This window comes from Tachysurus vachellii, chromosome 10 (genome assembly GCF_030014155.1).
Source record: "Tachysurus vachellii isolate PV-2020 chromosome 10, HZAU_Pvac_v1, whole genome shotgun sequence".
Lineage (NCBI taxonomy): Eukaryota > Metazoa > Chordata > Actinopteri > Siluriformes > Bagridae > Tachysurus > Tachysurus vachellii.
This window is the reverse complement of record NC_083469.1, coordinates 21,069,019-21,085,753: the sequence shown is the minus strand read 5'-3', so window position 1 is coordinate 21,085,753 and position 16,735 is coordinate 21,069,019. Positions and strand designations below refer to the sequence as shown.

The 16,735-nt window shown below is 40.8% G+C and overlaps 1 protein-coding gene across 1 annotated transcript in view; it reads left to right on the top strand.

The window, feature by feature from the left end:
- Positions 1 to 249: 249 nt before the first annotated feature.
- The window catches only part of eif2ak4 (eukaryotic translation initiation factor 2 alpha kinase 4), a 64,586-nt gene continuing 48,100 nt past the window's right edge, over positions 250 to 16,735 (top strand). Inside the window, exons 1-10 of the mRNA XM_060880260.1 lie at positions 250 to 644; positions 1,183 to 1,298; positions 2,233 to 2,335; positions 4,488 to 4,661; positions 5,016 to 5,096; positions 6,721 to 6,863; positions 6,997 to 7,097; positions 7,745 to 7,902; positions 10,140 to 10,675; positions 15,411 to 15,526. Coding sequence (XP_060736243.1) covers positions 513 to 644; positions 1,183 to 1,298; positions 2,233 to 2,335; positions 4,488 to 4,661; positions 5,016 to 5,096; positions 6,721 to 6,863; positions 6,997 to 7,097; positions 7,745 to 7,902; positions 10,140 to 10,675; positions 15,411 to 15,526 — 1,660 coding nt within the window. The 5' untranslated portion in view covers positions 250 to 512. The remainder of the gene's footprint in view (positions 645 to 1,182; positions 1,299 to 2,232; positions 2,336 to 4,487; positions 4,662 to 5,015; positions 5,097 to 6,720; positions 6,864 to 6,996; positions 7,098 to 7,744; positions 7,903 to 10,139; positions 10,676 to 15,410; positions 15,527 to 16,735) is intronic.

Below are 16,735 nucleotides of genomic sequence, written 5' to 3'. Positions count from 1 at the left end.
CTGACAACACTTTCACCTGTACGCCAATACTGGCTCCTGATTGGCCAAGAGAATCCCCTCGTTCTGTAACGTCATTAGTTGACAGTTCATACGCACCACAAGAAAACCCGTTTCTAAAAAGCATTCGATTGGACGATGAATTTGAGCGACAACTAATAAACCAATCACAGCTCAGAAGGCGGGATTTTCAGGAAAACAAAAAAAAATATTTAATAACGTTCGGCGCGTTACGTCATTCCTGCGACGTGAAAGACGTGTCCACGCCTTTCCACGCGCCAGCTCGCAAGTTGTGTTTTTACTGCGCGACGTTTACTCGCGTGATCAAGTTTTGCCCCGACGTGTTTTATTTATTTATTTTTTTACACACATCGGCGTGTTTTGCTGCCTCACTTTTAATACGCCAGCGTGAGAATGTAGACGTGAGTGAGAGACGTGAGGGAGACGTGAGTGAGTGAGTGAGTGTGAGACGTGAGTGAGACGTGAGTGAGATATGTGTCCAGTGTTAGAGAATAATGAGCGGTTCTCTTCCTGACTCTCCGGCTGGAAATGAAGACTATGTAGTGCAGCAGGACAACGAGCTCGAAGCCCTCGCGTCTATATTCGGGGATGATTTTCAGCACATCCGGACTGAACATCCGTGGAAGGTGAAGCCGAGTGTTGATATTAAACTCAGTCAGAAAACTGATTGATGTAGCAGGAGGAAATTTCCCGATCATGATCATATACGATACAGTAAAGGATCTCAGTGTCCCCTGCATCTGGGTTACACAATGGCTTGTACACTGACACACAAACTGGCTGCTAATGGAAGGGAAACTTAGGGGGAAAAACCCACTGAAATGTACAAGACCTGGCTAAGATCAGTTCATTTTCCTTTTGCCAGATGCAGGCAGATGTTGGAACTTGAAACGCATACATTCAGTCAGAAACACATCTTTTACCTATTAATGTATTTGTGGTAGAACTGAAGCTTTCAAAGCAACATCACTGGTCCTAAAAGTCTGATGTACCTTTTATTATCTATTTAAAATGTGCACTATATCAGGAGCTGTAGAGTTTAGTACTTTTTTTAAAAAAAAAAAAAACGAGAACCGTTTACATCTATACATCATACATCTATATAGTGTATAGAGTATCCTGTGGTGATTTAGATATTTTGACCATTTTTATTCCCAAATTCAGATCAAACGATCTCCAGAAGTGTTCCTGTTCCTGCGTCCCAAAGGTCTGAGCCATGGGCAGGAGTGTTACGTGACTGTTGACTTGCAGGTCAGATGCCCGCCGACGTATCCCGATGCGTAAGTTTGCATGCACATAGTTGCCTTTGTGCATGTTAATCACACCATTAAATAAATGCATTATAACATAGTGCCGATTGCAACCGAACACAGCCGACTACAAAGTTCAGAAATGTTTATATGCTCACTGCTCAGTAGGGAGTGTGGGTCTGGGTTGTTGATTGGAAGATCAAGGTTCAAGCCCCAGCACTGCCAAGTTGATACTGTTGGGCCCCTCAAGTGGCAGCTATTGGGCTCAATTGCCCAAGACCCTTAACTCAACCTGCACCAGGGGTGCAGCATCGTAGCTGCCACTTGAGTGGCCCAACAGTATCAACTTGGCAGTGCTGGGGCTTGAACCTCGGCCCTCCGATCAGCAACACGTGCCACTACTGCCCCCATGTTGTCCACTGTATTCCATGTTTTCCTCTTTTATTGAGCCCCATAATTGTATTATTATTTCTAGGCATAACATTGCTCTTATTAAACCCAGGCTTCTTTCCGGTTTCTGTCACACGTCATTTAAAGTTCATGACGTCTAACTCAAAACTAAAATATGTGATTTGTGAATTTGATGCTGATTTGTTAGTTTTCTGTATATTTTCCCTACTTTCACCAACTGACTGTTCACTTGCTGTCTTATATCCCAGCCCTTGACAGGTGCCACTGTAATGAGATAATGAATGTTATTCCTGTCCTCTCTCTGTGGTTTTAATACTCTGTCTGTTCGGTGTATATTATACTACTTTCAATGTGAATTTTACGTCCGAGCATCACTGACCGACTCACAGAACATAGTCTGCACATCTGTGTTTCTCATGTTCTGGAAGTTTCCTGCTTTATTATAACCAGTGTTTTGTGGTTGTGTAGAAAAACCGTTCTAATCCTCTACACACCAGACACTATGCACTACTTTGGTATGTTAGTTTAACATTCTCCTTCTCTTGTTCTCCAGGCCTCCAGAACTTATCCTGAAGAATGCCAAAGGTCTCTCGAACGACAAGCTTCAGAATCTGCAAAGTGAGCTGACCGCGCTGGCCTTGCAGCGATGTGGAGAGGTGAGTCTGTGAAGAGTGTGAGAGGAAAAGTTTGTGTGTGAACAGAGTGATTACCAGGTAACACGACAACGTCTCGAGTAGTCTTTGATATAAACATAGGTGAGTAGTGTACTTGCCCTGGCCATAATTTGGTTGCCTGGAAACAGAATTGACTAGACTAAAAACTGATGGCTTAAGTAATTAATGTATGATGGTCTCTTTAGCTAGCAAAGTGTACTAATATAGGCTGATATTACTGGGTTTTTATTGAAATTAATAATTTGTTTACAAAACCAAAAAAAAAAATGCTGACCTGACACCAGTGCAGTGTTGGTATGACTCGACCTTAGAACATGCGTTGAGGAATAGATATGAAGGTGAAATGGCAAAAAATAAATAAATCAGTCTAAATGGTTTCAAACAGAAATGTGCTTGGCTTATGGATGTTTACCACATCCAAAACCACACTTTGGACGATGCGTTTGTTTGCCGTGACCTTGGCCTTGGGGAAATCATGTCTGCGAATTCTCAGGACGGGATGAGTGTGTAGCCCGAGTGCTTCTCTCTTCTGATGTCAAGTCTTCAGCAAACATTTGGCTTACAAGATGTTCTGTTTTCTTTTCATAGCTTTTAATATGTGACTATTATTAAAGGCTGGTTAGTCTGTTTGTTTTGCCTTGCTGTGATTAAGTGAAAGGTTTTATGACCTGGCTTTTCTTGGGCTGGGTTATTTACTTAAAAACATTAGTTGGCATCTGTATAAGCTTAATTACTTCACTTAGCACTAGGGTTGGGTATCAAAAGAAAATTCCCGGTTCCGATTCCGGTTCCAGTTCTGCCTTACGATTCCCGGTTCTGATTCTGATTCCATAATAAAAGAAATGTGAAAAATAATGCACAATACTTAAACAATTCCATTTGTGTTTATTAATCACTCTTTAAATATTTTAAACAGAGCATTTCAATTCATACCAATTTAACTTTAAATAAATCCCACATCAATTTTAACATACAGAATTCCAACTTAGCAAAACAGTTAGCAATTTTTATGAAGAAAAATTAACGTCTGCTTTCTCTGGGAGAATACGAGACATTTCCTGGCTTATTGTATCTCCAGCTGTGGAGAAAACCCTCTCAGACGGGGTAGATTTGCTTCATTGTTGTAGCTTTGGAAAGGAATCCAAACTTTAGACTTTTTTTTAGACATGTTTAACACAAAGTGTACCTCAGCACAGCAGCGCGAGTGTCTGATTTCTGTGGTAAGCTGCGTTAATTTGGTTGCGTGACTGTAAACAGTGTAAAAAATTAATATACATGAGGTAAGACATGGCTATTTAAAGTGACCTCTCCCAGCGCTTTGTTCGTCATTGCATCGGAACTGCGTTTGGAACCGAAACTTAATCATTTCGCACGGTTCCGGTCCCTGTTAAAAAACAGAACCGGTTCTGAATAAGAACAGGTTCTCGGTTCCCAACCCTACCTAGCACATCTTCAGACAGCGTGTAGTGCAGCAGGTGGTGGGAACAAGTTACGACATTGCCGCCACTCGGTGTGGCAACGAAGTCATCAGTAGCCTTTACTGTTAGTAGTTGCCATAGTAATAACATTTATCAGTGGGTAGGGCAACTAGTGTTTAAAATAAGGATATCTCCTTTCTCCTTGGCATTGTTTGACTCCTTGGCACTACACTGGTTTGGTTGGTTTCCTCTCTTAATCATTGTTGCCCAACCACTTTCCTAAGGATGTCTAATTTGATTGGTCTGATTAACTGATTCAGTAAGCACCTAAATGTGTTTCTCCTGAATCTGTTACCCACTTTACTTTACCAATGCAGCTGGGTCTTCACTTACTTTTGCACATACAATAATTCAAGCTTTCATGTAGTCTTTTTGGCTACTCACAAAATTCCCTGTAAACAAACGTATGCAGTTGATCAACACACATTAATCTAACGTTTAATTTATAAAGAGCAGATTATAAAATAAGAAAATCATAGTAAAACAACAGAAAACTCTGAACAGCTAAAGGGGTTCACAAACTTTCAAGCAGCACTGTACTGTATGTGCTTTCCTTACACAGAAAACGTCAGGGTTTGGTTAGGATTTTGAACAGATACATCCCAGACAGATGCCTAATCAGTCATATTCCTCTGCCTCTCTGGACCCCGCTGTAGGTGATGATCTTTGAGCTAGCAGACTTTGTTCAGGGCTTCCTCACAGAACACAACGTTCCACCTTCTTGCTCCTTCCATGAAGAGATGCTGAAGAATCATCGGCAGCAGCAGGAACGCCTGGCCCTCGAAGAGCAGCAGAGGATCGATCAGCGCCGCAGGCAGGAAGAGCAGATGGTACGCCATTAATAAGCTATCATTCGGGGTTAATAGTGTGTGTATTGATTTTATTCCAGGACATAGTGCTTAGTTTTCTTAACCTCTATCATGTACAGTAGCCTTTTGTAGCTGTTTTGGTGGCTCGAGTGGTTAAGGCTCTGGATTGTTGATCGGTGGATCTGAGTTCAAGCCCCAGAACTGCCAAAATGCCACAGTTGTAATGTATTTGTGAGAAATGAAGGGCTTCTAATTCTTCTCCTTCTTGTTACAAGCTCTGATCATGTAAATCTCAATGCACAGCTCATGAAAAGAAATGTGCTTTTGGTTTACCATGTTCTATTTGGTGCTGACTTGCTTCCAATATCTCCACAGCAAAATGAGATACTTGCTGAAATCCAGAGACGAGAAGAGGAGAAGCGAGAGGAAAAGAGAAAGAAAGAGATGGCCAAGTTGGTAAGATTCTGTTCTGTGTATCCTGTTAGTCATCATATCGAAAGGGGCCTCGCAAATTGCATACTTGCGCACTGCCCTGCGCCATTTTGTCATCTAAATAGTGAGTAGCGTGTTCCACAAGAGGAAATTCACTTAAACTACCGAGGTGATGCACTTATTTCACAGGAAAAATAAGAATTTCTGACATTTTATGCACTCAATTTGCAACTTTGCTTTCGTAGCGGAAGGGGGCGGAGCTACCAGGCCCTCGTGTTGAGTGAGGAGAAATTTGCAAGACAACACTCTGGTGGAAAAGACATCTTACAAATATCTTTTAATTTGGCCCATGCTATGCGATTTATTTAACAACATTTTATAAATTCACCTCATTCTTTACATGCATTTGACATCATTTGCTATCAACTAATGTTCTGTTTGCTTCGATGCCACCTGTCTAAGATTCACATACTAGACTTTATACAGTACAGAGTGCATAATCTGTCATTTGGGCTACAGCTAATGTTGGCAAATAGACTACAGATACTCTCAGAGTTACGATAGTTCGACTTAGGAATTTTCTATCTGCAATGGACGATGGCTTTAATACAAAATTGTAAAAACTATTTAAAATTTTGCGTGGCAGGAAATTGTAGCTTGTACGTGGTATGATGAAGTCGTCTTTGTTTTTTGTTTATCCTTTATCATCACCATCCTCATCTTCCGATAACTAAGTTAATGTAGCCATCAGCGACCTAATGTACGCAGACTTCGGACAGAATCCTACGATACGACACGAAACGATACTTCAGTGCATGCATGAGATGTAGCTTTAGCGATTTTATTTTAGGGTCACGAACATTGGTAAAATCTTTCTGATCACCTTGTGACATTGTCTAGTTAGGATGGTGTCGCATCTCCTTCGTAACTCAGGGACTAGCTGTATTGTTTTAGCATGATATTAACAAGGCATACTTCTCATTCGCTTGTCATACACTCATCACTTCACTTCTTATATATCTACATATTTATCCAAATGATCCAATCATCCAGTTATTTGGCAGCATTGCAGTACGTAAAGTCATGCAGATACAGGTTAAAAACTTCATCTGACATCAGCCTTGGAAAAAGTGTGATCTTAGTGATTTTATAAGATGTGAGTCATATCAGATGCAATAACGCTTTGTGTCAGCTCAAACCAGTCTGGAGTTTCTCCCCATAATGTGTCCATCTGCAGAGCAGCAACTTAATAGATGTTACTTCTCACTTCTCCCCATTCTGATATCTGAGGTGAACCTGAACTGAAGCTCTTGGTCTGTATCTGTAACCGTGACTCTAACCATAGTGCTTATCTTGTCCTTCAAGATAAAATTGTACATTATAAAAATTCACTTACGTGCTGATGGACATTTCTGCTATAAGACCTACTGTTTTGTTCCTGAGTTTTTTTCTCACTTCTGGTTTAAACCCAGACTTGACTGCTAAGAAACAAATAAAAAATTTTGTTTATGAAAAAGAAGATAGGACAGAGGGTTTGTCTGATAAGCTTTTCTCTGATAAGCTTGCTTGAATGGGGGAATAAACATCTGAGACTGTTCTATCCACCTCCGGAACGTGGTGCTGGAAACTAAACTTGTTCCTCTTGTAGGAGCGTTTGGAGAGCAAGTCTCATCCGACTGCAGGAAGCCCGACGTCGGGCAGCGTCAGTTCCCCTGTACCTCCCACGGAGACACCAGACAACAGAAAAGGAGCTTCGATCAGACGACGCACCGTTTCCAGCAGCAGACACAGGTGTGGCCAAGAGGCCCTAACTTTCTGATACACGCTAATCATCTGCTAGTTCAGTTACTGAATGTCGGTATTTTTACTGGGTGAACCTGATCAATTCCTCTCTGAATACCCTTCGCGGATGTCCACTGATAAGGCGAGACACGTACAACGAAGATAATCCAAGTCCTCATGAAGTTCTGCACTTCAGCAGCAGTGCCATGGGTGAGATCCTGGTTCACAGAGGAAAATGTATAGGTAAGCGTTCTCACTGTTTTCTCGATCATTTTGCTAAATAAGTGGATCTCAACTTGACCCGGTTTTAAGGGCACAAATTTCTCATAAATGATGACACCAAACCTTATGCACCATAAATAAGCACTAGCCAATGTTTAGGTTTGAAGGCTGTGAACACAAAGCCCATTTTAAACCCAGCCCAGTAGAGCATTCATTTCTGTGCTTTCTTGTTTAGTAGAGAAAATAAACCTTAAACAATACCACTCTAGTTTGTTAACCCACTGAGATGTCTACATGTACTGACCGCTTGAACTTCCATAAGTACTGGAGTGTGTGCCTCCAGGGTACGGTTGAGATTAATTAAGTTGACAGCCATAACAGGGTACAGTGTCTCTGGGTTTTAACTCCAAATCAAAGGAAGAAGCTCAGCTAATCTCGCAATTAATTTTATATACATAGGACTACTTTTATATATTGTTTTTAAAAAGTTTTTTGTAACCTCAAGGTTGAGAACCTGTGTGGTATATCATATGCTGCTGTAATATCCCACAGGATTAACAATGCCTATCAATCTGTCTGTATTTCAGGCTAGCTAGATACATGTAGCGTATATCAGCCATGCCATGTAATTTTATTCATAAGTGTGTGTGTGTGTGTGTGTGTGTAAGGTGAGAGTGAGAGGCTGGGTCGGAGTGTGTATTATGCCCTCAATGCAACCTTGGGAGATTTTGCTGTTGTGTATGAATGGATTCTTCGCTGGAACAAGAAGATCGGGAAATTCTTCACCAGCCAGGAGAAGGAAAAGATAGAAAAATGTAAAAAGCAGGTAAAGAGTTTTTCTTTTCTTTTTTAATAGTTTTGTGGTATAATTATCTTTGTGACATTAACATATCGTTACTGTCAGGCGGAATCCTCGTATCTCCAAAACTGTTACTTTCAGGAAATGAAAAAAACACTGTACCTTATCTGCAGTGCACAGGGTTTAGTCCGCGTTGCAGTCGATTGTCTTGCGCTAAATTCCTGTCCTCAGACGAGCACCAGAACTAGCGGGGGTCAAGATTTTTTTTTCTTTGAGCCCAGTGTTTTGAAGACATTTACCTCAGAAGACGTGTTGATTCGTTGCGACTCTTCTTGAGGAGAAATATGCCGCGAAGCTCTCCCACGGAGTGAGGAAGAGGTGGACAGATGAAGTGTCCAATGGAGTTATGAGATTTGCGCTCAAGCTATTTTCAAGACTTTAGATTGGTTAATAACTTGTAAAAATAACAGACCCACGTGGGGACTGACCAATAGTATCGATATGTGAAAAAATATGAAATTGACAAAATTTGGACATACGAGGTTTCCGCCCGACAGCGACGATATATTGTATATTGTGCATATACAGATTCAGACTCATTACTGATGCTTCACAGCCCCCTCTAAAAGTTATTGGAACGACTAAACCAATTCATTCGATTGGGCTGTACACCAAAAACATTTAGGATTTTAGGATTTGACTTCAGGATTACAGCTTTATTTTCCTGAGTTTTATATCTAGATGTGCAACTTAAAACAAAGAACCTTTTTTTATCAAACGACCCAATTTTGAATCTAGAAAAAGTATACAAAATTAGTAGAAGAGAATTAAACTGAATGACATTAATATTTGATTACATATCCCTTCGCTTGCAGTAACTACATCAAGCTAGTAATTCCGTTACCTCAGCAAACAGGCTAGTCACTTTTCCCCTAATGAATCCTTTGGCTTGTGTTGGCAGTGTGTTTTGATTCATTGTGCTGTATTATAAAGAACAACCATTAATTTGGATGCCTTTCTCTGTATATTGGCAGACAAATTAGCAGTAAATGTCTGAATTTATTCTGGTGCTACCAACATGAGTTACAGCATCAATAGAGATTAGTGAGAATGTTCCAGAAGCAGCCATGCAAGCGCAGGCCGTGATGCTACTACGTCCACCTTTTTTCATAGACGAGCTGTACGTTTTGGATAATGAATAGATTCTTTCTTTCTTCACACTTTTTCACTTTTTTTTATTTCTTATGAGTGGTTTGCATTCTGTGAATTATGGCCTCTATATTTCTGCTCTCTTATTCTTCTTTGAATGTTGGGTAGTAATACCTTCACTCCTGCCCTGTGGAGGTTGTTGATGTCACTGACTACTGTGTCTTGTTTTTTTTCTATTGTGTCTTGTTCTCACTATGTTTATCAATTGCTGTTGTTTTCCTTAGATTTTGTTTGTTGCTCAGTACAACAAGAGGTTTCTTTCTTTTTTCAGGGAATCTCAAATTGTTGTATTGTGTATGCCCAAATCAGATCTGTGGATTGGCTTTCCCTCTTTTCTCAGCTCCAAATTGACTTGCTTTTCTCCCCTAGACAGCTCTCTGATCTTTATTTTGATATATTAATTTTTAACAACAAATACAATCTTGAAAGTGAAGGATAAAACCGAGGGATGCTTGAAGATGTTCGGAGCTGTTTATTGGTTAACCAATCAGTCTAAAGGGATATACCAGGAAGACAAGTAAATATTGTTCCAATGTTTTAGCTTGCCTAAACAAATTGGGTGGTCTGATACGAAATGTGCTGTCAGCTAACACTTCTACATATAAATACCAGGAAATATAACTGAAATTCTAAAAGTTCTTCACATACTCCAATAGTTTTGGAAGGGGACTGTATATATAGACATGCTGCATGTTCAGCAGCTCTGTCAGAGGGTTTGTCTGATAAGCTTTTCTCTGATAAGCTTGCTTGAATGTTGAATAAACAACAACTGAGACTGTTCTATCCACCTCCGGAACGTGGTGCTGGAAACTAAACATGTTCCTCTTGTAGGAGCGTTTGCGTTTGTTTAACTTATCCTTTCGCCAAGTGCTCTGTTTGGTCGGGTGAAATACTTTTCTGGGTCTGCGTCCAGACTGTGATTTGCCAGTTGATGATTCCTGGTATATTGTAGAAACCAATACTGGCAGGAACCTAGTGTATTCTTTTGGAGTTATATAATCCAAAAGAGCCAAAATGCTGATCATAACATGCTTGCTCTGATTTTATCTCTGCAGATCCATGGAGCAGAGAGTGAGCTGAACTCCCTGCTGAAGCTGGACCACCCCAACCTAGTTCGCTACCAGGCACTGAACTACAGTGAGCGTGAGGACTGCCTGGTGGTGAACCTATTGGCTGAGCATGTGCCTGGTAGCAGCCTTGCTCAGCACCTCTCTTCAGGAACACCGCTGCCCCCTGATCAGTTGAGGCACCACGCTGCCCAGCTGCTTGCCGCACTTGACTACCTCCACACCAACTCTGTGGTACACAAGCAGCTGACAGCCTCCTCTGTGCTTCTAGATGCCCAAGGCAACGTGAGACTGGCTGACTACAGCTTGGCTAAACGGTTAGGGGACATGTGCAAAGAGGACATTTTCGAGCAGGCTCGCGTCCGATTCAGCGAAGACACACTGCCCACGCGCACCGGCAAGAAAGGGGATATATGGAGCCTCGGGCTGCTTCTCATGGCACTTACTCAGGGATGCATGGTCAAGGAGTACCCTGTGACCGTTCCCTCTAACCTACCTGCTGATCTTCAGGACTTCCTCAAAAAGTAAGTTTACTACAAACCATAGGTGTCGCTATACCCTTTGTTGCAGGGATACACTGATGTTTCATTGTCTGATGAGGGAGATCGCAGTAGATACGTCAGAATAAAGGTTATTCTCTAAATTACATCATTTGAAGTGTTTAGAACATGCCAGCTGAAGCAAAAATATCTTGCGGTTCCCCTTTAATCGTTTGCCCTGCCCCTCACTGTGCTCCTTCTCCCTTTACTTAAAGGTAGGGTCTCTTGAAATGGTCATTTGAAATCACCAAAACAAACACGCCCCTAAACCAAATGGGCCCCACCCCTGTATTGATAGCTCTGCCCACACATACATACGCAACACATTCAACTAATGGAAAGAAATGTGTCTTTATCATAGCTGAAGGGAAGAACAATACGATTGCAGATAAACAAACAAGCAAAAATGACACACAAGCATAATCATGCAAAGGACAAAGGCATATATTAGTTCTGTGTAACAAAGCAAAACCAACGTTACTCACCTATCGAAAAGGAAAAAAGCGCCTCAGCGTCTTAAGTAAAGTTGGCGCATATTCACAGATTGGAGTTTCCCGAGTCAATAACTCCTGAGCTAAACGCTGTTACTACACAAAACACGGTTGTAGCTGCGTCTCTACATTACTACGATAGAAAAGAGGTGTTATGTGTGTAGTAACAGCGTTTAGCTCAGGAGTTATTGACTCGGGAAACTCCAATCTGTGAATATGCGCCAACTTCCCGCTCCTTCAGTTCTCTCCAGCGCTGGAAAGCTGATCCTATATTAACACTGTCCTACTTCTTGCCTTATCGTAAGCCTTTCTTCGCTTTCTTTCTTTGTTTTTATCCTCCATGTCAATGTTAAAACCGCTTTCTGCTAATGTCACACATGCGCACTGAACGCTCTCTCCGCCGCATATTGACAACCCTTTCTGCTCATTGGCTACACGTTTGTTTTGATTTTTGTTTATTATTCAGCCCGACTCTGAAATGCTTCATTTTCTGAAGCATTTCTCAAAAATCGGAGACCCTAAATTTAACTGTGTAGCAATCTCGACTTGCAGAGTTCCAAGGTATGAAAATATGGAGTTTCTCATTGTCTCATTTGTTTGAATGGGTTTACTTTGTTTACTCCTAAGACACGTGTCTTACTGGTTGGAACCACTGATTGGTTGATGACAAATTATGATGATATTATACTTGGTCATTTATTTATTGAGAAATATTGTCCGCTATTACATATCTGTAAGTGGAAAACTATGTGAACCTTTGCTTTCAGTAAAAATGGTGTGACCCCTTTGTGGAGAAACAACTGCACGTAACCATTTCCGGTAACTGTTGATCAGTCTTCCACAACGTATTGGAGGAATTTTAGCCCATTCCTCAGTAGAGAACAGCTTCAACTCTGGGGTGTTGGTGGGTTTCCTCACATAAACTGCTTGCTTCTGGCTCATCCACAACATTTCTTTTGGATTAAGGTCAGGACTTTTACTTGGCCATTCCAAAACATTAACTTTGTTCTTCTTTAACTAATCTTTGGTAAAAAAAAAAAAAGACGTGTGTTTTGATGATTGATTTTTCTCTTGAGATTCATTTCATGGACAGATGTCTAGCTGACATTTTTCTTTAGAATTCTCTGGTACAATTCCGAATTCATCGTTCCAGTCATTCTGGTCCAGATGAAGCAAAACAGGCCCAAACCATGATACTACCACCACAATAGGACAAGTTTCTGCTGGAATGCAGTGTCCTATTCGTCCACAAAAAAATTTTTTTAGTAGTCCTCTGGCTTGTTTACATGATGTTTAGCATACGTCTGATAGGCAGCAATGTTCTATTTGGAGAGTACTGTAGTGGTTTTCTACGTTAAAATCTGTCATGCACAATGTGGTTATTCAGTGTTTTCCTAATGGTGCTATCAAGAACATTAACATTATCCGACATAAGAGAGGCCTTAAGTTGCATGGAAGTTACCATGGGTTCATTTGTGACCTCAAAGACAATTTAAACGTCTTGTTTTTGGAGATCAGTCTTGTTTTTTATCTAGAGTGACATCCCCCACCATTCCTTGGGAGGGAAGCAATGGTATTAAATTCCCTTCATTGAAACAAAATCTGGGGGGGCACGGTGGCTTAGTGGTTAGCACGTTCGCCTCACACCTCCAGGGTCGGCACCTCCAGGGTCGGTTCGATTCCCGCCTCCACCTTGTGTGTGGAGTTTGCATGTTCTCCCTGTGCCTCGGGGGTTTCCTCCGGGTACTCCGGTTTCCTCCCCCGGTCCAAAGACATGCATGGTAGGTTGATTGGCTTCTCTGTAAAATTGTCCGTAGTGTGTGATTGCGTGAGTGAATGAGTGTGTGTGCCCTGCGATGGGTTGGCACTCCGTCCAGGGTGTATCCTGCCTTGATGCCCAATGACGCCTGAGATAGGCACAGGCTCCCCGTGACCCGAGGTAGTTCAGATAAGCAGTAGAAGATGAATGAATGAATGAAACAAAATCTGTCTGACGTCTTGATTAGTGGAGTCCAAACTCTTTAGAACTTTTTTTTTTTACTTGTTCCAGCCTGATGGGCAACAAAAACTTATTTTTTTTATGAGGTCTCCTTTGTTTGTGTCATGATACACATTCACAAACACACATTGTGAAGATCAGACCCTGTTTTATTTAAAGAGCAAGGATCTCTCACTGACTGCTCTCTAACTGCTAATCCTAGAGGTTTACATACTTCTCACAGATACGTAAAATGATTACTAGCTGCATTTTAGATCTGCAAATTCTACAGACTTTCTTACTTTTGCAGAATGGAAGACTTTGTATTTGATTCCTCAGGTTTGTTATACTTGATTTTAACATTTTTATTTACTTGTGGAACACACTAGAGGTTATAAATAAATACAAAATTAGCCAGGCCACTCGGCGAGTAAAAGCTCGTGTGTTGCTTAGACCTCGGCTTTGTTTCCTGTGAACTCGCTAGGCTGCGATGCTGTAGCTAATCTTTTTTTATAAAATAACTAGTGCACGAGTTCGCTATTCTTAAAGACTGATTAGTAAAGCAGTGAAGCAGGTCATGGAAAGAACATTGCTAAACATTTAAGCTACCAAAAGTTGTTGTGGTGTTTTTTCAGTTGTTTTGTCTTTAACAGCGCACATAAGATACTGTTTATGTCTGGCTCGTGTGTTTATTTTCTCTCAGCATGTTTGTTCAGCTGCAAGCTAGGTGTTATTTATAATAGCCGAGTTGTTTGGTTCGTTGCAGATTTTTTATTTTTTTTTTTTGCCTGAAATGCCTTTGATTGCTAACTGTTCAATAACTGATAACTCTTTAAATAAGAGATCCCAGGCAAACACTGTGTGGTCGCTTTTATGTCCGAGTTTCTGGCCATATCAGCATTAGCTTTGCCAGTAGATGGCATGGATTAGTGCTGTGTAGCAGAGTGTGTGTGTGTTTTTGGGTTTGCCCATGTGGCGTTTGGCTCCCCAATGAGAGCTGTTGTACAGGTGTGTTTGCATTAGAGATGCTGACTGGACTGGTTTTCATAAAGGGTTGGTGTGTTTGTGGTTGTTTGTCCTGCCTCAGGCTGCTTCCAGAGGCACATTAAAGGCAAATGTCAATCTAGTGGTTTAAAAAAAAAGAAGAAAAAAAAAGATATAATAGCTTCATGTTCCCTAGTGAGTTTGGGTATTTGTGAATCGGGGGTGTTGCTACAGTAATGGGGGGAAAAAAGATTAGTTGTGAAAAAATAGAAATAAAAAAGAGATCAATGTGATATTAGTTTAAAACCAGAGAGCATTTAGAGAGAGGTCTTTTTTTTTGAGTAACAAACCTCTGTTAAAAGTATATTTATATGTTTACTGTTTGGATCAAAACTGTAGCTCATCATTGGTTTGTGTAGGTAAATAGTTCATTGATTGGGTGAGCAGATCATACACTGTAAACGTGCCAACATTGTTGTTCAGAGCCAGCTTTTGGTTGGTCAGAGATAAATATGGTATCTGTGGTAACCTAGTAACATTGGTGAGTTAGTAGGTAAGTCTAAGGAAACAGACAAATATAAAGATCAGTGTTTCCACATACCTGCATGTTTCTGATTTAAACACTTATATGCCTGCTAGTCATCATATTGTGCTGACAGTCTGATGTGTGTAGTGTTGTATATGGTAAGAATTTTGTGACTTTCACTAATCATACAACTCACTGTGAAGTACAGCTTGTGTACACATTGGGTAGCTATTTAAGAAATTAATCCTATTGTTTGGCATATGTAACTTAGGAGATGGGTTTTCTTTTCTGGTTGTTTGATTAAGATAAGATCTACTTGTCCATGGGGTATTTATGAATTAAAAAAAACCCAAAAACATCTGCTTGTCTCGGTCTGCAGGCTACTGATGTCAGTCTGAACAGATGAACAAGTCAGTAGTGGGTTTGCCCACCGTTACACCATGACCATGAGCCTTACCGCACAAAGCGGGAATTCTGTCGGTTTTTATATATACTTTCACAATTGTAAATCCATCATTGTAACTCCGTGTCAAATGAACCGACTCTTTAAAATGAAATTTTCTTGTTTTATAAATGCTCTACTTGGAGCCTTTCATGTAAGGAAAATCCTCTTTTGTATGGTTCGACACTGTGTGTTTAAGAGGAGAGACAGAAAACTCTTTCAGGTGCTTGGTGGAGCCATACAAGTGTGCCTGCAGGTGTGTGTGTATGTGAGGTTGACTCTATTTGTTTTACACACAGGTGTGTGTGTCTTAATGATGCTGATCGCTGGAACGCTCAGCAGCTACTGGAGCACTCCTTCCTGCGACCGCCCTCACCAAAGAGCCTTCCTCCTTGCCCGGAGTCCAGTCCAGAAGGTACATTTCTCTTCCACTGCCCCTTTTACATTTACATAACATTTATTACATACAGCTGTTAGCGCATCTCTAATATGATCGGTCACAGACGTAATCCTTACACGATATAGCCTCAAATTTCTCAACCTAGAGTCAAAACGAAGGCTTATAATAGACTATATTTTAAAATTGCTCCGTTTTTTTTATTTTTATTGGACAACCAATCATTCATTCATTCATTCATCTTCTACGGCTTATCCGAAACTACCTCGGGTCACGGGGAGCCTGTGCCTATCTCATTGGGCATCAAGGCAGGATACACCCTGGATGGAGTGCCAACCCATCGCAGGGCAACAACCACAGTCTTCAAAATAATGCGTCATATCTAGCCACAGGTTCAGTCCCGCCCCATCTTTAAGATAAAAGCTTTTGTATTTTCCTTGTTCAGAGTTGCTATGAGAATAGTTCTGAATCACTCTTATGATAAGATTCCTAGCTAAAAAAAATTTAAGCTAAATTAGGAGCTCTCTCAGGGCCCTGGTGATTAGATGAGGTTGTAGGGGCGTAGCAATTTGTGGATTAGACATGGAGAGTTTTCATGTGAAGTACAAGTACAGAGCCAGGCTCACGGTTGAAAATATTGTGTGAATTTTTGCTCTATTCAGCCACAACCGAACCTCCTCGTTCTCTCTATCCCACCTGAGAGAGTAGTCTGAAGCAATGAAGATGTTGCCATTATATTCATTTTTATTCATCTAATATTTCAGGTCGGGGAATCGCAAAACATTGTCTTTCTTAAAAATACAGTAGGTGGCACTCACAAGATGGTTAAGAACCGCTGGTTGAGATAGTATACAGTAGTATAAGGTATAAAGTTAACTTACTCTGTACTCACCCTAGCTGGGGGACAAGTCATGTGTCTCTTGGGGTCAAAACAAAACGATTTAAGACAAAATGATTAAACTGTCTTAATTGCCTTGATTAATTCTATCAGTAAAAGCGGTTTAACTGCATGTGTTGAGTAAACTAGTCAGAGAGAAACGGAAAAAATGTTGGCCCACTTGCGACACTGGATCGGTCCAAATGTTACTCGTACTGCAGAAATTGTGGCTTTATTTTTTTTTGTCGCAAACATAAATAAAAAAAAAATCACTTTGCCTGTCGCTTGCTAGGTTGAACACAGGGATGGATTAAATAAATGCGATCTTTGTTTTGTGCAAACACACATTT